The following is a 24,386-nucleotide window of genomic DNA, read 5'->3' on the forward strand; positions in this document are numbered from 1 at the left end:
TGATTGGTTGAATAAGCATCATTCGCAGACTACCTACATGTAGCGTATTTTGTTCTTGATGTTGTGCGGTTGGAGGTCGAGCTCACAGCAGAGAGTCACTAAATATTCGAGCAAACTTTTGTAACAAAGCAAGTAAATTTTTTGAGATTGCCAAGGTGCATGCTCGTTTAACTCGCCATGCATGTAGTGGCTCGCAGTTGAAATGCAATAAATTTCAACCAAAGATGTTATAATGAAGTGAAAAGTGTAATATATGAAAAAGGTTCACAGTGCAGAACCTACCAAGGTTCGTTTGTGAACGTGAACCTCTAAATTTATGAGGTTCACACGCAGAACGCGAACGTGAACCTCACGTTCACACCATCCCTAGAATTTACGCGCTTTTGATTCCGAGGTAAAGAACTTGGCGATTTCTAGTCTCCGCATATCTTTCATGTTTAGGACACCGAATCTCTTTAGCAGCGACTTGTTGGATGGACAACCAGGCCACTTCGGGGCCTGAGCTATCATAAATGTAGGCCTATGCCCAATGCCCATTATATCTAGAGTAGTCCCAGCCGGAGCGGAATTCCCCACTGGTGGGGATTTCAATGATTTCTGGTATGGAATAGACGCATTTGTTAAACATTATATATACAGGATAGCCTTCATATTGACGGAGGCACATGCGCTTAGCAGTTAACTGCTCTGGAATGTGCATTGTATTTATCGAAGATTATATTGCGTGTTGTTCACAAAAACTCATTTCCAATTGTGGATAACCCATGATGGAGTCACAAACGCATCCAGCACGACAAGTATGACGTAAAATACCGCTTTCGTTAATTTTTTAGGGTTACCGGTATCGGTTCAGAATACGTTTTATGTATTATGTTGCAGTCATAGACGATTGTCTTGCGTAATGGTGTGGTTGTGTGTCTTGTGTACTAAAGCAAGACAAAAGTTGAAATACGACGATAGTTTTGGGTAGTGGGGAATGAAGACTCGGAATAAATCGAAAGTGGGGAATGAAGACAAAAAGGTTGGGAACCAGTGGTCTAGAGCCTCTGTCGACGTCTATTCACTGGAACACCGGGAAAGGCGTCGAAACTATAGGGCTGGACAAAATCGAGTACCTGAAGAATTCCATTCTGAATCGAGTATTAAAGGCCTTGAGTCGTGTCGAGTATCACTCAGTATGACGTCACAGTTATATGAATGATGGATCTTCTATGCAACTACAAAGAATATAATCTTAGTTCTACATCACAATAATATGCCATGTTGTTTCCATTGGCTGATTGCAGAAATCAACGCTCTGAGATATCGTAGGAAGGATCATTATCGTTGCAGTTCCCAGTAGCGCAAGACTTCCAAGTTTTACAACGCCTATAAAATTTGCCCTGTCGAATCCCCAAAAAGACGCAATTTCGCAATGAATCACACTGAAGTACAAAGTGAGAAACATAAAATTACGATAAACGCTCTTTTTTAAGAAAAAAAAACTGGATACATATACAATACACAAATCCTCCAAACCAACGTGGCATTCTTTTTGACGATTCAGCGTAGCGGGATCAGAGCGAATTGAAAGTAGTTCGAGGGGGTAAGCAATAATAAGAAAACTTATCAAACACAATCATCGGCCCCAGTCACTCTACCCGACGAAAGAGTGGGCGCGATATATAGCAGGGTAAATGAGTGATGATAAATATTAAAGATTTTGAAGATATTACAGTCAGTGTTTCAGCGGCCAATGAGGTAAACAATTCACCACAAAATAATCGCCTTCGACAGCTACTGCAGACAATATCCGCCTTATTCGTAGTTGGTGAAGGATTTCTCCCGCTACCCTGACAGGCCAGATGCATACGTGATAAACAGTCTGAGAACTACATCGTTCAAGAATCAAAATAACGGAACTCGATATAATATATGTACACAATTGAAGGGAACTCAGCGAAAACATGCATAGGTTAATAACACGTAACATGCCGGCTGTATTTGCAGTAAACGCGGCTGCGTTTCGTTGACGCATTGAAATGCGCTGCACGCTCGGGGAATGATTGCATATATTCTTGACCGTCGGAACTCACGATATAATATGTGGAACTCAAATAATGGAATGGTATGATAAAAGTGCGAGCGGGTGTAACCATAATGAAAGTATGTTTCGGGGGCGAGTAAGACTGCTAGTAATAGAGCTTAAAATGAATTTCAAGTCCAGGTCATGGGACAGGTGATTTCATTCCTGGATACGCCTAACGCAAATAGATCAATTGGCACCGAAGTGTATGGCAAGCTCATATATCAGGATACTTCCAACCTGAAAGCATGGAAAGGATTTTCCAGTAGAGGATTACCGTAACTTATATTGGCTATAGTTCCTATTCAGCAACTCATATGTTCTTCAGTGTAAAGAGGGCTTGGGGCAGTGCCGTCTAAGTGATGAACGTATAGCTAAGATTAAGATACCAGAGTACTTGCGCATACCTTGAAATCGTACCTCAACGGATGCATAAGAAGAGATTTATAAAAGCGAAGCGAATTATTCCGAAAAGTCGGTGTCGGATAAATATAGATTATGTTGAACATGGAAGGTGGCGGGAAAACAAAACATTACGCCGGTTGTGAAATCACAATTATAACCAACATGGCTAGTGTTCGGAGGTGGATGGAGTTCATACTTAGTAGACTGATGTATGGGACGGTATTGGGGAGCACGAAGCCGGGCCCAGGACGGATCCGTGCAAGATTTTGAATTTTCTATGCAGCCGGAGTGGCATGTGTGGCAGACTGGGACAAGATTACCACTCAAACTGACCCTAAAGCTAAACCTTTGGCCTGTTCGCTATAGCATAGAAGCATCAAGTGGTGTTTTTTGGCGTATTGCATGCCGGAGTCCCATTTTGAAGTCATTTTGGAAAAGCCAAATTGTATGTGGAGCTATAATTTTGGCAAAGGTGCAGCCGGCATACCATAAGTCATCTTGGGCTTCGGTATAGATAATGATAGGCCGGGGCAAATTTCAGTCCTCGCGTCCATCCAATCAAGAGAAGCGGTGTCCGACAAAGCCTACAAAAGTGGACAGTGCTATATAAGTCGGCAGACCACACTAAAGAATATGGGCCCGGTGTTACATGAACGTAGTTGTCGAAACACCACAATTATTAAAACTACAACAGCCCCCCATATACGTCTCTGACATTACAGCGAAACCACGATATCAGCACACCGTTTTTCGTGATCAATTCGTGAGAGCAGGTCGTAAATACGCTGAGTAAGGTCAGAACTTCCTATTCTTTTACTTGAAGGGGCTTCCTTTTATGTAAACTGGACTGCAAATAGTCGAAGACAAGGGCTGAAATCCAACTGCCGGGCTCTGCCAGCACGGTCAGCCTCCATCTCTGCTGCAACGTTATCAAACCGCGTATCCTCGCGTGTAAACGCCACGCTAAGCGAGGAATGTCTTTTGGGCGGGGGTTTTAATACGCGAGGGGAGATTCGTCGATTTGAATCCGCGCTTGAACCTCGTCTTTATGCTGCTGCGCCGCTCTGTCCATGGAAGACTTATCGGAGATGCAGATCTCGTACATCTGATCCTCGCAGTGCTTCTCGATCAGCGACTTGGCTTTGACGATAGACAACGACAGCGTGACGAGATTGCATTCCAGATTCTCTCGCCTTGGCTTCTGGCCCACGGCCAGGTTGATGGTCGAGCTTGGCGTCGGGCCTTTGCCCGTCGACCACTTGTGCATTTCACGCATGAACTCGTTCCCGTCGAAGATCTTGTGCCATTCCATACGTTTCAGGCCTTGGTCTTCGAGAGTCACGCTGTGCTCGACGTTGGTGCCGAACGGAAACACCTGAACGAAACGGGTCGTGGTACTGACGAGGGTATGCATGGGAAATTTTCGGCGAGGTCAACTCAACGTACGTTATTCAATGCAGATTGCTGCAACATTTGTTAGTTATAGTAGTAATTTGAAATATCGTTGTGGCCTATTGCTTTTTTTCATAATTTTAATATATGTTAACGGGTCTTCAAAGTAGTCAGCATTGCTACTCAATTGGTAGATTTCCAAGATACACAAAAACTATTTCACGTAGATGCATATCGTGTAATTAGTTTCAAAGAGTATAGTTTTGGTCGGTCGAGGTGCGGCATAGTCAGTCGGGGATGGGCTATATCTTCGAAATTGCTATAGATGTAATGAATTTCTTGAAGTTGTGTATAATAGTTCCGCATTAGTCAACCTTCCGAATGCACCAAGGAGTATCGTGCATTGTTCCTATGTGCGGTTATTATCTAGGGACAAACGATGGGCACCAGTCAATTTGGTGGGATACATCGATGCCACAACCAAGGGCCAGGATCCAGGTGGACATAGAGAATTGTAGATAGGATATAATATGTTCTCTCCTTGACAGCGACAAGAGATTGTAGTTTATATACTTTAAAGAACGATAGTCTATATCTATAGCCATTCACAGTGTGATGATAGGCTGGCTACGTCAATATTTGTACTGACGCAAATCACAATTCTACGCTGTACGGCGATATCCACGCGGCGGTAGAGCTCAGCATACGACATTACAGTTAGGTAAAGGTCATAAACATAGTTAAAATGAAACCAATTGCACAAAGCACACATCGATTTACAATGCCGATTCCAGCACATGATCAATAGATCAAATACAAGTACGCTGGCTGCCAAGAATACGTTTAGCTTGCGTTACTTCTCATTTTGAGACTTACAAGCTGCATCATGTTCATTAGTTTCCTTGTTCAAAATAAGAGAGTGTATTTAGTCGCGAACAATTCGTGAACTCCCCTGGTAATTCTGCATGCGATGGCATAGCCGCTTCATATACATCATACATATAAATTCAGTAATGCTTCGATGCAATGCGAAACCAAATACGATTGTGGCAGTATACGGGAACTGAATGTCAATGTCAGCACTTACCCGGGTTTGGCAAAGACGAATCGCATACACGCTCGGTATCCCGGCATTCAGGTACGGCATGGCATCGGATTGGTGATGGTCGAGAAGGAATATCACTCCACGATCCATGTTATTGAGAACTTGCGAGGTCCGCATATCTTGCCGATGTGCGCACTCGCGATAAGCGGGCATCTGAAGGCAAACAAAATACGATGTTTTATTAGGACGGGGCTAGAAAATTGATGTGGATGCTGCATAGACACGCACTTATAGAGGTGCTCAAAGTAGTCAGAATTGATGCTCAAGTTTCCAGGACATGCCAAACCTACTTTTCAGTGGAAATATACAACAGTACTTGAGTACAAGGTACTTTGAACATGTAAATTCGGTCGGGGAGTCGAAATTTTTGCAGGTAATGACAGATAACTGCATCTGAAATCGCGAGATGCGTTTTCGCGACTGGCACAGAAGACTAATCACACTACAAACAGGGGCAATCTCAGAATAAGTACTGTGATACAGGGATTGTTCTTATGACAATTGTTGCAAACATATTGCTCATAGAGTGTAAAGCATCACATTGTTGCACAGTATTACATCCATAGTTAACGTTGGTGCCTTCGCTAAGCACCAGTCTGCGTGTACCGAGGGATAATTGTTGCTGCAATAGGATACGGACGAGCTTGTAACGCATTTACACCGGCGCCAATCGCCCTAACGCTAACGGATACTGTTCAGCGGATGTCCGGGATCTAATAGACAAGCGATGACACGATATCGTGGCGTGATACAGACTAAAACTATCTCCTAAACACAAACAATCAATATTATGAACACTGCGGCAGGACATGCTGCGTGTCACGTATTCGCCATATAGCGGATAGAATTTCGAGACCGAAGATCGGAAAACCCGTACCGACCACACAGCATCCTATATATGCACACTAAAAGGGGTTTACGTGTCTCTATCAAAGGTACTCACTATTCATCATCGGAATGGTACACCCTTTTAACTTTCGCACCACATCCCAATTCACGGGTAGTGGTAGCCTATGGCCTAGGCCAGAAGCTGATGGCTAAAAAAGTCAACCATGTCGCCATGTCCCAATATTTCGCCTCTGTCGTCATTAAAAGTTGGTATAGTTTCATTGTATCCTAGCGTGTATCTCGGTTGTATATGGTACACTGTGGGTTGATCGAGACTTCAAAGAAATGTGATTTCCACTAACGTCCGATGCATTGTACTGCATGTGTTGGAAGATGTGATACGACCGATCGAGGTTTCAAGGCTTTCACGGCGTGAGATAAGTATAGAAACTATGATTCTCATTGCTAATGTAACTCTTGGTCGTAAGGACGATACTCACTACTCGAATGACTAATGACAAACGTCGAAGCATCATGAAAATCCACTATATACGAACAAACACATATACGGTCATGGTCATTGGTCAATAATCCGTTTTCGCATTACACAACAAACCCAAGTTCACGCGGAGACACTTATAATTTCAGATGAAGTTACATTCGTTGTCGCAATCGAAACTAATATAAAGCATCGGTCCTCGGGCGTGTTCTAACACAATATATAGGCGCCTGCCGCATTGTACATCTCAAAGCAAACATGAAAGTCAGTTTGCATGCAGCGTGTTATTTCAAGTCTTTGAGGATCACGATGTCGAAGCACTACATGAAACGCAGCAACGTCACAGTTCTCGATGGAAGTCCCACGCTTCCTGGTTCCGAGTGCGGTCACCACGTTACAACAACAGATCAGGTCATGGAGGGGAATTGACGCCACAACAAAGCCATCCCATATCAACTAAATTCAACTATCAACACATACGAAGGCTTGATACACGAGTGGTTACTTTGAACAGGGGTGAGCATGAGCATTGAGCAAGGTAGCACATAAGATATCGAGGTGAATCCGTGGACCGTATATCTAGGCTTGCCATTAAGAAGTCTATCATCACATCAAACTTGATAAAGGTGCCGGCAAAACTTATAAATAAAATTCGGTATCGCACTACAAATAAAAATCATCATACCTGGAGGTAAATCACGCGTAGCGTGAAAAACAATTTTGGATTTTTGAATTAATTTTATTACAAATATTCATGTGCAATTGTGCATAGTCAACATATGCATACATTAATGATACTATTGTTATTTTGTCCTGTCTCTAGTCGTCTTGAGCCCAGCTCAAATGCATCAGAGTATGAGGTAACGTTGAATTCACTGTTCGCCAAATGCATCTTCATTATTAACACAACCCTACATCCCATCAAAGTATGCGAAATGCTAATTCGCAATAATGCTGAAGTGATTTGGTGGCGGGACTTTTCTGCACCGAGATAAAATTACAAACTTATAGTTTTAATATGTCATTTTGGGGTATTCATGGCTTCTACAATGGTATATTACACCAGCCTAATATTCTTCACTACGATTATATCTGCGGCTTTTTAAGACATCGCTTTAGCAGAACAGATGGCGATTAGGAGACTAGACTAAATAAACCTCCAACACTTGTGAAGGAATTCTGGAATCAACCTCGGTCTGACCCGAACCCGCAACCTATTGGTTTTGCAGATATTTTAAACATGGTATATAAGCATGCTCATGCTCAGCTATTTTCCTGTCTTTGGCCATCCGTATACGTCTACTCAAGATCGTCAAAGCTAGGGTTACCATACGTCCTCATTTAGGAGGATTTGCCCTCCTTTTTCAGATTTTTGAAAATGTCCTCCGAGGACGCCTCAATGTCCTTCTTTTTGATATTTGAAAACTGTAATAACCTTTTTTAGTCAACCACCTGATAATGTGAAAGAAAAACAGTATTTTCATCCGGGATTCTAAGTTTGAAAATTTTGAAAAATTATTCTCCTTTCCCGATTCCAAAATATGGTAACCTTAGCCAAAACATACGCGGACCGACGACGGAAGTTGAAATTTATCCGGGGGAACTATTCATGAATCACGCATCTCAACAGCAGTGACATATTTAGCAAAGTGGAAACCGGCAGCATGTATACTGTATGGCCATTGGAAACCATCTTTCGTCGAATAAACAATCAGCTAGGTGGAGCTAAAGTGCCCTCTGGGCTTAGTTCGGCGGAGACTTTCGTTGCTCCAATAAGATTTATTGGCTGGTCAATGAGTGGTCATTAGGGCTCTTCAAAAATGACTTTTTTTCTCAAATCGTACTGGCTACTTGATAAAATTGTTAGGTTTGCCTAATTTAAGCCTACACTCAAAATTTGGTTCAATTCCAGCCAGTAACCGCTTTGCTACAGGAGAAGAAAGTTTCTATTTATTATATAAAAATTTGAAAATTTTCTGTTCACCCCATGAAAGTGTTAGGCTGTCTATAGAAACGATCCTCACCAAATTTGGTCCAATTCCAACCAGTGGAAGCGGAGTTATTGCAGTCGAAAATTTCGATTTGAATAAAATAGTATTTACGGTGAGTACAACTATAATAAATAAACAAAGAATCGGTCACCGTAAATACTATTTTATTCATAATCCAAATTTTTCGACGGCAATAAATCCGCTTCCAGTGGTCGCAATTAAACCAAATTTGTTGAGCATCGTTTCTATAGACAGCCTAACACTTTCATGGGGTGAACAGAAAATTTTCAAATTTTTTATTATTTATTTTTATATAATAAATAGAAACTTTCTTCTCCTGTAGCAAAGCGGTTACTGGCTGGAATTGAACCAAATTTTGTGTGTAGGCTTAAATTAGGTAACCTAACAATTTTATCAAGTAGCCAGTACGATTTGAGAAAAAAAGTCATTTTTGAAGAGCCCTAGACTGGTCATGCAACCGCCAACTACCATTTGCATACAAATGATCCGGTCAAACCCGTACTGCATCCCTTACATTAGTCGATTTAGGGATTCCTTGAATTTGATCTCAAAATCCTAGCAACTCGCAAATGACCAGATCAGCAATATATACCAATCCATATATAGACGCTCTGTATATGTGAGATGCGACGGCGGCGCATACAATTCACAAACAATACATATGTGTCAATGCATCGCGCGTCCCATTCTTCGTAATTTGGTTGTTTCCAATTTTATTACTGAGATCATGCTTCTAATGAGTCGAGATACTGTATGTATGATTATGTAATCGCGCCAGTCACAATATGTGTTGCATTATGACAAGTTCTTGTGGCATCGGAACATGATTCTAAAATCTAAATGAATGTTATTACTCACAGATTTATCCTTTAGGGACAGATTCGAAATCGATGACAAATCTCATGGAACACTATGGACCATATATAGTCTATGGAGTTGGTTTTCACAATGTAATTCCTAATTGGCGTGGCATTAATTGGTGGGACCATGAATTTAGATTTTCACTGTAGTAGGCCTACATTATATACCGAGGTTACTCGTAGACCAGGGTTGGGCAACCCGAGGCCGTAGAATGGCCGTTGAATATACGAATTCACTCCTGAATTTACTTATCTTGAAATTTACTTCGCGCCCTGCGCGATTCAATGAGACTTCATTCTTCGATTTTATTCGGAGCCGAAATCGAAATCGCGTGCTTCTCACGAAAGAAATTTGTTTCTGGTACATTTGGGCATTCTAATATATTTCCACTATACCGACAAGTCTGACGGGAGGTCAAGAAACAACAGCATGCAAGAAAGTGACTAATTAGAATTGGCCCACCCGAAGATGCATAATCAATTAATCATTTATAACTTGCCCCAAATATTCTAAAGCACTCCCTCTGTCAACTCTACCGGTGAATCTGATCACACGGGCTGAGAAAGGATAAATATTTGATAGTAATATGTGATACTGCTACTATTAATGAGGGAATCCATTTGTGAATCAGAAAAATTTTCGCGAGTGGCGCGACCATAACCCATCCCCGTAACTATTCATAAAATTACCACTCGCGATTTCGGTGCGTATAGTAGGCCGATATGGAAAGTAGAATAGTCCGGAGTTCATCGAAAATGGATATGGACAGTTTTACGTAGGAATTTTGCGTCCAGTTATAGTCCATTAAGGATATGCCCTGTAATGCGGCCGTAGGCTACATAAGTAATCGAAATGCGGCCGTGAGTAGCAAAAAGGTTCCCCACCCTTGCGGTAGACGTATACAATTTCGCGAATATTTAAACGCATTGCTTTAAATCACATCCTATTCTCAAGTTTACAAACTGGCTAGCTCGAGTGTATATCCGTAAAAACTAGGTGACCACTCGACACGCGCCGGCATATTTTAGTTTAGCTCTAGATTGCACTTCACAAATCAAAGCTCGGGAAAACGGTCCGTGAACACCTCGCAAGATAAACATTTGAAGCCGGTGTCTGGCGGACTGCAGAAGCTTGACGGATCGCATACGAAAACAATGCGCGGCATGGGCGGAGTCTCAGACAATGCGGAGAATTTAGTCACAGCGAGCCGATGCCAATAATTGCAAAAACTCCGGAAGATATATTGCATTCGAGAAGGAGTAAAGTCATGCTGTGGCTAAGTCGCAACCGCACCTGCGACCATGAATGGAATCCAAGTTTCGATTGCAAACACTGTACACGCCACCTAACATTCACGAACGTGGTAACACAAGACAGGGTGTAAAATACATCAATACGCGAATCCTGCGGAAATTAACGCGGGCCATACAAGCTGGATTTTCGCCGCCGCGAATAATGCCGCCGTTCGCCAGTTAATGGACTCGGCGACCGAAGACGGGATGCAAAGGTACAATCGATTGGAAATGTCCTCGAAAGTGACTAATATTAGCGCCGGATAAACAATGCCTCGCAAAGTGCGAGTGCGGGCCCTTATCACATGATGCGTGGAATCTATTGATAATGATATAATATAGACGGGGGAATTTCTACTTGCGGCAATGATGCAATGAACCTGTTTAGCTGCCCGAGTGTCAATAATGTCGCCAGATTCAAGCGTGGTGCCAGCTGTTATCATACCAGAAACGGTGAAAGCAGTCATCGCTGATACTCAAGTATATAGAAGTAGAAGCAGCGGTCACAAGTAGAAGCAGCGATCCCCAGTCGTGACATAACTACTCAATTTCCAAGTGTAAGTATAGAAAATGAAAGGAAAGAACGTTACGTATTTTTGTTCTTGATGTTTTTGCGGCATATACACCGACTCATGATATACACACACACGATATGTGCATATGCAATGCATACCATGCGTGAATGATGTGCATACCACTTGATGGAGTAGAAAATGTAGATGTACTTCTGCTCATTGCCCATCGTCGATATAACTATTACTGTCCTGGCCGCCTTATTGCATTGGTGCAGTTTCGCCGATTATCAATATCTAGGCCTGATTTGATAATAATAAGTTCTATAGGGATAAATGCTTTGTAATGAGATACGCCAATAGTATCGCATGTAAGTTTATATTGACAACCAATCATGGTATTTATAGCATTCATTCATAGTCCTCATGATTGTCTCGGATACGGCAATTTATCAATCTAAGCAGGAATATATCAACACACGTGTCGTCACGAAAATGCATGGCATCGTTGCCTACTGAATTTTGAAGAAGCGAGCAAGCGATCAGTACCTACACCTACACGGCTGTAATCAAGTTCGCGGCAACCCGACATCACTTAATCGCAACAGGGACAGAGACACCGCCATAAAAAAGGGTGTTACAAAGTGTTAATGTTTCGCAATTATCGTATGGGTCATCATCCACTATTTCTGTATCTGCATTGACTCAGTAAAAGGCGCATCTGTTTTGCTAGATAGTTTCGAAGGTGTAATTGAAACAATGAAGTTATTCTTAACAGCGTAAATCTGCGACACTATAATTTACCATGCTGTCAATATTTGACTTTACCCGGTCGGTAATAGACATTCAACTATAACAACAACCAAGTGTGCCACGCAGACTGTGTCACGCCAATTGTGAAGTCGGCAAGTAGCTGAGTCAACTCGTAGAATTATAAATTACCGGGCCAGTGTCGATTAAATTTCCTGCCGCACATCGGATGACGAAGCGAAATTAGTGCATACAGCATCACAACGGATCTATTGTCAGTTGTATAACGGGCAGGGGTTTTCCAGCCGAAGTGTAACATGACTACGGTAGCTTTTGCGTCGTGATGAGAATCGCAACGTTACGAATTTAATCAAGGATTGCGCCACCCCGATAAAAACCAATGAGGCGTCAAAACCCTGATATGTTTATAGTTTAGTATCTCAAGTTGTGAACGCACAGAAGAGGATTGTCACGTCTCAGGCCTATAACATACCCGGAAGTAACTCTGCGTGACGTATATGACCAAATGGTAACCACACGATGCCTTCATCAGCAGCGTGTAGCGCGTGGAGTTTTCATGGCGCGCGTGACTTCAAAGTCGCGCTAAGCGACAGAAGGAAATGCCGGAGTAGAATATTAACTGCGGCGGACATACAACATGGAAATTGTAATTCTAGTTGAATTTAGACACAACACTCTACAAGTCTACCTACACAGCCTGTGGTTTGTGTTCCATCAAAATTTCTTAAGGCACGTTTCGAGGTGCCTCAATACCCTTTTAAAGTGACTTCTTTGATAGCGAGAGTGTTACTGGGGTAGTCAGCAGATTCGGCCGATACGTAATCGGGTTCCACCGCAGCTTGTGAAATCGCTACGGGTTGCGTACCGGCAAAAGTTAACCAACGCCGGCGTTAAATAAGATCGAAGTTTTAATAGGGACATTGCGAGCGGGCAGTTTTGTATGGCTGATATTACAGAATGACGACACTAGTCGGCAACATCTGAAAAGTACTCATTGGCCTGCATGCTATATTGAGTCCCTTTGGATACGGGTCTTCTGAAAAAGGTTCCACGTCGATAATACACCAGTATTAACTGCTTGTATTTTGCATCAATAATGCCGACATATCGCCTTAGCTTAGCAGCCTTAGCTTCACCGTATTCACATTTCTCATAACCCCATACTCGAATTTCCGAGTCAGTAACAGGATGTGGAAGTTGCTTCATGCGTGATCACAGCACATCCGTGACTTTCGACGATTCAGTACGCGGATAGTATAAAACTATTTGATTCCACGACCGAGTGTCAAATTTGGCTAGAAGCTGTAGCAGTCACATTATTTCACGATATTACCATTCCGTCATGATATCAACAAATGTTTCATAATAACGCAAAGGATTGGGTCGCTGGGTGTTTTAGCAATTTGACAAGATTCGATTAGCCAAAACTTACGGTCAATAGAATCCACTCTGTATCGTGCCATCCAAATCATAGCATAGGCTACTTTGTCTTAATATCACCAAAATGGAATTGCAAGCCCGTACCATATGCCATCAAGTTTAAATACAGTTTGGTACCAGTTTGTAGATCCGGCATAAACAGGAAGTCAAATCCCGCTGACCCCAAATTCCGCCTCAAAGTTTAGAACATATATTGTGTCGTTTTTGATTTATACTTAGATGTTAGTGCAGTGTAAAGAATAAGAAATTAGTGGATTCTGTAATCAGAGAATCCGGATCGAATTTCACTTCAGAAATAATAATATACTACTACAGGGCAAATCTGATTGGAATTCTCAAAGATTTGATGCAATATATTATTGTTTCTGAAGTAAAGTCCGATTCCATTTCGAGAAATTCGCTATTTAAAAATTCGAAAATATCCCAAATTTAGTCATATGATAGAAAATCCCGCAATTATTACAAATTCACGTGTCACCGCTCGTTTTTGGGGCCCATATATTTCTGGGTTGTGCTAAAGTCCCGATTTACGACATCCAAAGACGCATCAGCGTTCTGACTAAGTCTGAAACAGTGTCCGAAAATATCCGAGCCCGGAAACGCGTGCCAAATCCGCATCAAATCGTAACTTTCTGAAATAGGGCGCAATCCGTCCCGAATATAATCCGAAAGCTAATTTTGGTCATCACTGAAAATAATCTACAGCCAGAGATCAAACACTAACCTCGATTTGGTCCACGTACTCAGGCCCGTACAGCTCGTCGCAGTCAAACCTCGTGAGCATCTGAAGCTGCATTCTCTGTTCGTCCCCCAATAACCGCCTCATGTCTGGAATATTGTTCCCGGAATAGAGCCTGAAGCCGCGGGAATTTGTAATCTCCTTCTGCATCACTAACTGTCCGCGGAAGGACACTTTTAGTGACAGATGCTGGGTCTCATGTCCGTTCATATGCACTGGGTGGCCGGCGGTCGAATAGCCCTGTACGGCTAGATTGTTAGTTTGCGGTGTAGGGTAGTTACCCTGAACGCCGTTTGGCATTGTGACACATTGCTGGCCGTTGTAACCGTAGCCACCGCCGTTCGCTTGCCCGTACGGTAGCGTAGGTTCCGGCGTGTTTATCATCTCTTCTATCAGAGTGCCTAACGAAGGCTCTCTGTTTTCTTCTTGCATGGGCGCCGCCGCTGTCACCATCATGCTCGATTGGGTGTACGGAACGATTTGTGGGTTGCCGTACACCGGCGTTTGGCTTGGTGATGGCGTGATTGTGATCGGGCTGCAGTTTTCCCATTCGCGCACGCCGTCTGCGATAAGGAAACGAAAATCTGAAATGTGCCGACCGCGCGTCATTGTCAACTTACAACTGATTCGAAAATAAACAGATTCAACCCTCCCTCGAAATCATGTCAATGTAAATTGTCAAATCAAATTAGGATCGAAATCGTAACAAATTACGGACTGGTCATCGTTCACACTCAGGTGTATAACTGACGCTGCAAATTTCAGCTCAGACAAGCAGCGATTTCCGAGACATGCCAAACAAGTCAAGTAGAAGTGAAAATGAAGGTGTGATGAGTCCTGGAGTATGTAGTTGCAAAAAGTCGATCTCTACTATCGAAATCGGAAGGCACATCTCCACGACGAACGCAAAATGACTTGTGACACTTCAAATCGGTCAATGTTCGATAAATATTCAGCTACCGTGGTGGAGCAGGGGATATTTCGCATGGGGTCATTACTGGCAGTTCCATTCGTAAACATTATGAGAACGCATGCCCAAACTTCTTTCTATACCTTACAGAATTCAAAGTCCACAAACTGATTAATTTCAGATAAAAAGCTGAAGTAGAAGTGGAATAGTCAAAAAACATAGGCAATTTTGTAAGTATGTGCAAGTATAGGCATAACGAACTTGAGTACCCCGAAAAAGTGGTACTTCGTTACCGACCACCTTTGACAAATTATGGAAACAGCATGATCTGTGTTTATACTACATTGGATTCCTTGACACCGTCAGAATACTAGCATAAGTGCGCAATCCGTTTTTGTTACGGTTCTGTCTCCCTATATATACGTATCTATATTTTCTATAGACAGACAAACAGTTTCAAGTTTGAGATGTGGGATTTGGAATATTACTGAAGGACACTCGTCTAGTAGCGCATTTATGGTGTACCCGAGTAAATTGATAATGTTACGTGTTTAGTATACGATATTGAACAAATTTCATTGTATATGTAAAGTATACAGGCTCACTCTACCGCACCGGAATGCCTCGAGGTTGCTTTCATGCCAAAACGATGCCCCACGCCTCAGCGATTATTAGCTACCACGCTGATATAAGCGGCGATGAGAATGCACGGGTGACTAATTACAATCCTTGCAAGTCAAATGCAATCTAGAAAGACATAAAACGGAAATGGCAGCGGCTAGAGCGTTTTTTTGCGTTAAATTAACAGATTCTGCTTCTGCTTACAAATACTATAGAAGAGATTCAGCGGATTTTCTGAATGTCATTGGTTCGATGTATTTTACTTCATATCAGAGTAATGTCAAGGATTTGGGAATATCGGGTTATGACAGGCACCGTGGAGGAGGAGTATATCCAGCGAAAACGTGACGTAGCGGTGCAATCAAATGCGTTAAATATGTATAATGTATATACCGAGATTGCAACGCGCACAATGTGGCACATTACTTTATCTTAAGAAAATGTGTCATCGATAAATGAGTTAAATCAATGCCTATAATCGCAAATATAGCATATGATACCAAAATGAGCCTATACAAAATCCAAACCTACATAATTCCATCCTACAACATCCGAAAGTTTCCTTAATTCCGCACAATGGCCCGATTGAACGTGGCGTGTGAGGGTTTCAATGGGGGATTTTACGGCTGTCGAAGGCACACAATGACCAAGCGTCGGTATTCTTATAACAAACTGCCGTATGCTAACACAATGTGGCCAACGTCACTAGTAAAACATTTATAGAATGCCGTCGCGCGTCTGCTAATCAAGGCATACACTTCGGTGAATTCCTATCCACTCAAAGTGTGCACGCGATAACTGAGTGGCCTCAGGTTAGCTGCAAATGATACTACATATTGGTTCGTTAGGTCACGTTGATGTACGGTCAAAGTTCGCGGGGATACGATTCAGATACTTCATGTAATAGGGGTTAGTCAAAACTGCAACAAGCTATTGTATCCGAAATAATATCAATCATCACTTACACGAGAGAAGTCGTGATTCTAGCGATTTATCTGTAACGTATTATATAATTGTTCCTACGCCCTATACATAAAAAAAAATTTGCATCTACCGAATCACACCGACTGTACGAGTGTCTTGCACGTGAGAGGATATCTTAATGAGATATTTCCTTACAGCGTGTGACTCAGAATGCGATTTCCCTGAAAACAACAGCGCACTGCCAGGGATCCGGTGTGAGTGCAGCGGCCAGAAATTACGTTTTCGCGCCAAGATTTTTAAAGCTGTCTCCCGGAATTATGTGCAAGCTAAGAAGATATTTTACGTAATATTCGGTAAATTTCGACAATAAAATTTAGCGTCATTTGGTAGTATGAACAATAATGTATAGCTAACAGCAAAGTCCCGGTTCTTTCGAAAGCAACCGTGGAATCAAAACCAAGTTTGTGGTTTTTTACCTCGCCTTCCAGAAACTCCACTAGAACCACGCATAAAACGTGTAATATCAGAAACGATGGAGCTAATTTATCATTAAATTGCAGATTCCAATGTTTGCTTATTAATCGCATGCATTTGTTTTAATTACATGTTGGGTAGTTTTTATCAATGAAGATTCTCCAGTCCGCCAAATTTGCTTTGAAATTATACCTGTTCCCGAAGATAAAAACATTGATAATAATCACAGGGGTCAATACACCGCGGTCGCGTATCTATTCATTCAACTCCAAATCAACGAAACAAATTTCAAATCTGCGCCATGCTCGCGGGACACACCGGGCTCAACTTACACATTTCCGGCAATCCCGCTCCTGACACTACCGCGTAAGATGTCCCGTTTTTTCGCTCACCTGGGACGTCCGCGGGGTTCATGATATTATAACCCTGCGCCGCGTGGTGTTGATAGGTCATCTTCTTCGGATCGACGTAAGGCGGCGAATTCCTATGTTCTTTATCCTTTTTGGTGTCTGCGAGGCAGTGGTAGTCCATGTAAACAGGGTCGGCGCACAATAACGAGTTACATTTCTACTCAATTCCAAGGAACAGTTGCAATTTCTAAGACATGTCAAAGGCACTTCAAGCGGAGGTGAAAATGAAAGGTATGGAAACTACTCAAGCAAAAGATATTTTGTACGGATGTCGCAGGTGGCTATACTTTCGAAATTTCAAGAATCATCTTCGCGGCAGACTCAAAATGACTGATCGCACTGCAAATACGCTGAACCCTAAGGAAATAAAATCTATTCTGCTACAGGGATAGAAGTTCTACCTTCCGCGGTTCTTATGACAATTTTGATGACGAATGTGATACAAATTTATCACAAAGTTGCGTTCTGCATTTCTAAATCCAAATTGTCGAAAATAAGTAGTTTCGCATAAAGAACTGTTCAATCAGAAGCGGGAGTAGTCGAACGCAATTAAGAGGATTTCGAAAAGGTAGAAGTACTTCATTACTGCCCGACTCTTCCGAGAGTGACGGAATGAACGGGCGACTTTCGTTGCCTGAATTGCGTCTTAACTTACCCACAAACTCGTAAACTCTGACTGTGTCCGAGGACATTTCTTTTACGTGTCGGATCCCGTCGGCCCGTGCCAGCGCGTTACGGAAGCGGTGCTTTTGCGCGCTCAGCGCTTCGTTTTCCAGTTGGTCTCCGCGGTTCCCGCGTTTTCGGAAAGACAGATACGCCCATTCCTACAAAATAAATCATGTCTTATAACTAGGGCGATTTTTTTAATTAAAAAATGAAAGATTTTTACCTAGCAAATTCAAATTTTGACATTTTTTACCCTAAAAAACTTAATTTTGCCAAAATTTTGCCACCATGTTTGTAAATTAGGTGTTTTCGCACATAATGTTAGAATTGTACTATACTGATCTTCATTTTTGGTTGGAACCGTCTGTACTTACGAAGTAGTTAAGACTGAAATCTACGAAACAAACGAAAAAAGGGTTGCAAAAAAAATTTGAATTTGTAAACGATTTTGTCAATTTTTTACCTAACGCCACAATTTTGATAAAATTCGGACTTTTTTTGACATGTCAAAAAAATCGCCCTACTTATAACCAAATATCTTCAGCAATCGCAAAAACTCAGAGGCGGTCACAGTAGCCATCGTTGATACTAGACTAAAATTGAATTGATATTGAAATAAACCCGGATATATTATTCAACTGTATACTGAGGTTTACGAGAGTTTCTTCAGATACTCGCGTAAACGCAGAAATAACGTCATAAAGTTATACTCAAGTACAAAGAGAGATTTCCAAGTAACTACAGGCTTGGTTTTGCCTAAAACAACAGAAACACGATGCTCTGACATTATCGTGTAAGGGTGCTGCGCAGGGATATCCCTGGTGCTGGGACCGCTGGTGCTAATTCCTTGCTGTCACGTGTTTGTGACCTATAGTCCTTGTCCAGTGTGTACGCCGGTTGTCGGGGTCCTATATGTAATCAGCTCCTATAGCCCGCATTTTATATCAAGTCATCCAATTGCTATGTGAGGCGTTACGAACCATCGAAGTTGAGCAAATGAATATACAAGAACTCCGGCGGTCACGCTTGGGTCGCAACAAAATGTATATTTTTCACACCGTGAAGTATTCGTTATTGTTGTTTAAGCTGGACTTTCAATCACAGATTTTTTCTCCCGTGATGGTAACACGGTCTGCGGCTTCAGTGATGACAGATAACAACTTATAATGCATTTGGCGAAGCTTCGTGATTCAACTTCGACCACTTGAATTGACCTACCGTATGTACAAATTCTAGGGTACGCTGCGTTTGCGTACTAGGAATCAAGAATCGAACATATGTTTCGTATGTCTGTGGATGTGCGCTTTCTTGCCCGTATCGCATATAACGAAGTTACGAGAACCATGTGCTGACCATGCAGGAGGGTCATTTTCGGTAGTTAGTAAGTCATATCATTCGTAGACGTAAACCCCTAATAATGGATTGAGAACCAAAGACTCTAATGTACAAAACTAGTCCTTTATTAAACAACAACCTTTTTGCTATAAATGTGTCGTTATTATAGTGATAGCGCAGCGACTTGGTACTCAATGCACTTTAGATGACTTATGAAGCCGCCAACATTCATCCCATCTATACATAATAAAGATTGGATTACGTCTTTGAAGCATTGTTCTATTGCATTCTGGCGTGTATTTCTCGTGCAAATTCACATTAAACGATGTGTAAAAGGGCACTATTAATTTCTATGCGCGCGCTTCTATTCCATTCAAGATGAATAGACATTAGACACCGTGAAAGCTGCAGAAAAATATCACGCTATAGTCATTTCCCTTGTGGAAGCATACAGATTCCATACAATCTCGCGAGACATAGTTTCGCAGAATTCATTTTGACTGAATCGTAGATGCGTTCAGGTCTTCCAAATGTTACCACACAATGAGTCGATCAAATAGGAAGTTGATACCGTGTTCCGACCCAAGTCGTGGAGAATCGGAATTCAGTTTGTATTGTACAATGTTCAACAAGTACACTTTGGACTGATGCGCTGTCTTGTATCGATTCATATTCATCTACTATTTGTGTGATCGTCTGGAAAACAGTGGTGATTTTTTGCAAGCAGCATGGGCATAGGAATGAGGACGGTAAAACTCTTGATACAATGCATATCTCATTCAAAGTAAGGGTTTGATGCTCTCCCACCAGTTATCAAATAAAGCAAGATATCAAAGCCGTCGCGTAGCAAGCGTGTTGGTATGTCCTCCATTGTATGCGGCTGATCGGTAAATGTCTCTTGTCTATCATATATTGGCATGCGTATTGCGTATGGTCATGATAACAATATCCATATTATAAATGGATTTTGTAACAAGGAAATGGCTCTAAGTGTGTCCATGAGTTGTTAAACGTCTCCTATTACACGATGAAGTAATAATAGCCGGGATCGTTAAAAGTAATATTCAGCGTCACAGCATGCTTGCTACAAATCACATGAGTGTTGCAACGTCTGCAAGGGACATCATTAACACGCACAATAATATACAAAAAATACATCACATCATACTCTATGTTCAGTAGCCAGTCGCGCATTTGCAATATTCATTGTGCCCATAATATATTTATATATATAATTTGTTAATGTTCGGTATATAAGACATACAAAACTAATCTTTCCATGTTTAGGCGGTGCATGTCTTGCGAGCATATAGCTGCCTAATCCACGTGCAGTGCTCAGGCTCACACAAGAAGGTTATCCCTGTCTTCAAATTCAACATTCCATTTTGGAGTTCTTTATCATTTTAAAGTTGGTAACCTTTTCCAAATAAGATTCGTCACCGGCTAGAAGTGTGCATTATATCTGGATTCGAAAATATTTCACCAGAATGTACGAGTATAAGTTCCAACTTGATTTGCATAAATTTTCTATGAACGCGTGCCGTGTGTGGGGTCTCCAACTCATCAGTATTTTCCAACGGCGCCTTCGACCAAATTAAAAATCGCCACTCACACGGAAATCACAAATTTTAGCAGGCGATTGGCTGTCGTATCCAGCGCCTGATTTGAAAACTAGAAATAATATGTGACAAGCGTGTCCACAGCACAAAGCGTATCCAATCCATCCGAAAGGTACATAAGACATACAGCGGTATAAGCAATAAACTTAACATTCAATGATGTAATTTTATGTAACTATATATCTGGACATTGCGTAGCTCATGACTAATGACTACATCTGTACATTTGGTTTTGTATGCAATTATTTCTTCACATGGTGTCAACATGAATGTTATATGCATAGTTGAGAGTTATTTCAAGAAACAACGGTTCGTTTGCGGAATATCTGATCTGGTCATAACGGAACCATTTGCCATACAACCATTGAATACTGCTTTGCTGATATCAACGGTTGCTTAAATTACATAAATATAGCTATGACATGCGATAATGGAGAATATAACGGAATATAACTGGACCGAATTTACTTCTTGGGTATCGATGGAGTATTTTTTTGGGGGGGAGGTGGATATAAGAACGTCAAATGAATAAGTGAGTGATACGGATACTGGGGATACCTAATATGCCCCCATATGCATTGTTCCGGATTTCCACTATAGTTACGAGCGTTATACGATACATTGGCGTGAACAATTACAATGCGGTCAAACATTCTATTTGCCTCTCAATGGATATTTGTGAGCGGTATCGTTTAAGCCGAGCATAATCTGGTTGTAATGTCGTTACAGCTGACATTTCACAATTCCTGAAATACGGATTCTGCATGCTTTAAGGGGCTTACATCACGATCTGCTGCGGTGCATATGCTGTACGTACGACGGTCAAACCAAAATCACCACTCGTGCACAATTAGGTTGGCCTTCGCAATCGAATCGACGAAGCAAGCGCATGATTAGAACGCTTTGTAAGATGTGCAATTGGGAAATGAAGGATGAAAATAATAATGTGACACAATCGATAAAATTATCCTTACTGTGAACATTCCAAAGTTCTCGGATATGTCTTCATTCTGACGCGGCACCGTAAGCCACGGTATTCTGATGAATCTTTTCTGAGGGTCGACATACGTGAGACCGTACTGGCCACGTTCACATCTTTCACGCAAAAAGGCGGCCATCTTTTGAAGTTCTGGTTCCGTATAACCTCTTTTGGTATCCATCATAATGTCTAATATATATATCTCGTCTAACAAATTTAGAATATTATATGGTAAGCATTTCGATATTCCTTGTTGTTTCTGATTCTGATGAAGAACTACTACAGACGATATACTCCGTATTGCTTCAACTAAGCTCGACGTAAAATTCCGCGTTGCACTACGGCTGAACTACTAAGGTAGGGGTATGTTTACATATCTTCGATAAAGCTTGGGCTGAGTTCCGCGTTTCTTGAAAGCGGAACTAATCTGAAGCATACTGGCGAGAGCAGTGAGCAGACGCTCCACTATATTCGCCTACGAATATTTTTACTCAGCGCGGCGACTGCAAACGCTGTAGTGAGAGTAAATAAACCAAATGACAACACTGCAGTGCTCCCAGGATTAGTGGTTCATATCTAGTCTCTCGTTTCATTAATGTTCGAATTCACTCGAATACGAAGTAAAACATGCCAACACGATAAGTATGCATGAAGGCACTGTTATTCTCTTTCTATAGATTCCAACCAGTCTTTCTATCGGACACCGAACCATATGGTGACGGCCATACGGCACCAACGAAGTCAAGACTGAAACTAAACAGACTGCCACAACCGCAACAATATGTCCATGAACTCTTGGCATCAAAATGCTAATGTTGCAGATTACCTCAACTCTGTCACCTAGCGTTTGACTGATATTACTGCTGTAAATGTAGGCGCAAGGATAGTAGGCTAAGCAAAGAATAATAAATCCGCAATAGAATAGCTTGGGCTCTCTTACACTGCAATATATTTTCAAGTTTTAATGTGATTTCACTCCCGAGACTTGTCGGTTTAGCAAGGTATGCCATCCGCTATGGTCTGACTATTAGCGGCAGACTAAGTTGGTCCCGATCGATTAGCATCTATCTCGGGCAGGGGTTGCCAACCTTTCTGCTATTCACGGCCGGATTTCGATTACTTATGTTACCTACGGCCGCGTTCCAGGACATAGTTGCAATTAACTAACTTGACACCGAATAGCCCACTCATGTTAAACTGTCCTTGTCAATTTCTGGTGAACTTCGGACAAATCTACTTTTTCATATTGCCTTACCATAGCACCCCTGTAAATTGGTATGGTCTTACCGCATCGAAATCTCTAATGGTCATGAAATTAATATATCAATAGGGGTGGTCATGGTTGCGAGAAGCGCGGAATCTGTTTAACATTTACGAATGAGCTTCGTCAATAATATTAGTAGTTTCACATATTACTATCAAATAATTATCCTTTCTCAGCTCTTGATCAGATTCACCGGTAGAGTTGATGGAGGGAGTGTTTTCGAAAATATAGGGTGGTGACTCGGAGCAACATTCACGAGTCAATTTCAAGTCATCAAGTAATCGGTGTCGATAAACATCACTGTATCTTGCATATGTTCGGATTGTTCGCGAAACGCTGGTGTAACGCGCGAGAGCGACCAATCACTCAATGATCGTGCGTTTTAGTGAGCCTCTATTGTTCTCTCACAAATAAATTGACCGCAAACGAAGTGATCAAAGCTCACACTAACTCAAACTAATATAGTAAAGTAATTTAATAGCAAAATGTCTATTTCTGTACTCTGTTCTTACCTTAACCAAACATATTGGTATTGAAATTGAATTCGAATATTGTTTATTATAGTCCTCAACTATTGGCGTTGGCTCGAATTGTATCATATCAATTTGTTAATGGATAATGTATTGAATCTTATCAATTTGATTCTCTATTCTCTAGTTTGGCTGGTAACTATAAACTATGGATATGAAATTACTCACGTAGGTTAGCAATTATACCTATATGTAAGCGATACAGCGTCTTCTTGCGTGTATATTCAACTCTATATTGGTTCATCGGCTCAAACTCAATGACCAGTCAATTTGTATTTCAGACACCTATCAAAATCCAATGACATAATCATGCCTCATACTTCCAAAAGGCAACTTGACTTGAATTGTGACTTGACTCGTGACTTGACTTGACTTGACTCGACTTGACTCGAGTCATCTCCAAAATTCGCGTGACTTGACTTGACTCGAGTCACCTTCGAAAATCGATTGACTTGACTTGACTCGAGTCAAAATGTGCAATGACTCGAAATGACTCGTGACTCGAAGTAGTGACTTCATCCCATGCAATTTAGTTTAGCATAGGGTTGCCATAGGTTCGGAGTTTCCCGGACATGTCCGGAATTTCACTGCTCAAACTGCGTCCGGGAGGAAATTGTAAAATATGCCTAAATGTCCGGGATTTTAAAGGCTTGAAATAGAATCATTTTTTCGTAAATCAGCATAAACGATAGTATTCTGGGCAGATTTATGCCACTCGGAATTTTTCCTCGGG

The 24,386-nt window shown here is 41.6% G+C and overlaps 1 protein-coding gene across 2 annotated transcripts; it reads right to left on the bottom strand.

Annotated features, from left to right (window-relative positions):
- Window positions 1-1,430: 1,430 nt before the first annotated feature.
- LOC145456690 (interferon regulatory factor 8-like) lies at window positions 1,431-22,529 on the bottom strand. Of its 2 annotated transcripts, none has more exons than XM_080334791.1 (6): window positions 21,855-22,529; window positions 17,916-18,084; window positions 17,183-17,359; window positions 13,907-14,484; window positions 4,950-5,120; window positions 1,431-3,845 (listed from the first exon to the last, which is right to left on the bottom strand). In XM_080334791.1, the coding sequence occupies exons 1-6, from the start codon at window positions 22,041-22,043 to the stop codon at window positions 3,465-3,467; spliced, it is 1,665 nt and encodes a 554-aa protein (XP_080190917.1). In that variant the 5' UTR covers window positions 22,044-22,529; the 3' UTR covers window positions 1,431-3,464. The 2 variants fall into 2 exon arrangements, with proteins under 2 accessions (XP_080190917.1, XP_080190918.1); XM_080334792.1 differs by having other exon boundaries at window positions 17,243-17,359; window positions 21,855-22,524.
- Window positions 22,530-24,386: the final 1,857 nt, after the last annotated feature.

The sequence above is a fragment of the Botryllus schlosseri genome, chromosome 15 (genome assembly GCF_051294905.1).
Source record: "Botryllus schlosseri isolate E-star chromosome 15, Bs_hap1, whole genome shotgun sequence".
NCBI lineage: Eukaryota > Metazoa > Chordata > Ascidiacea > Stolidobranchia > Styelidae > Botryllus > Botryllus schlosseri.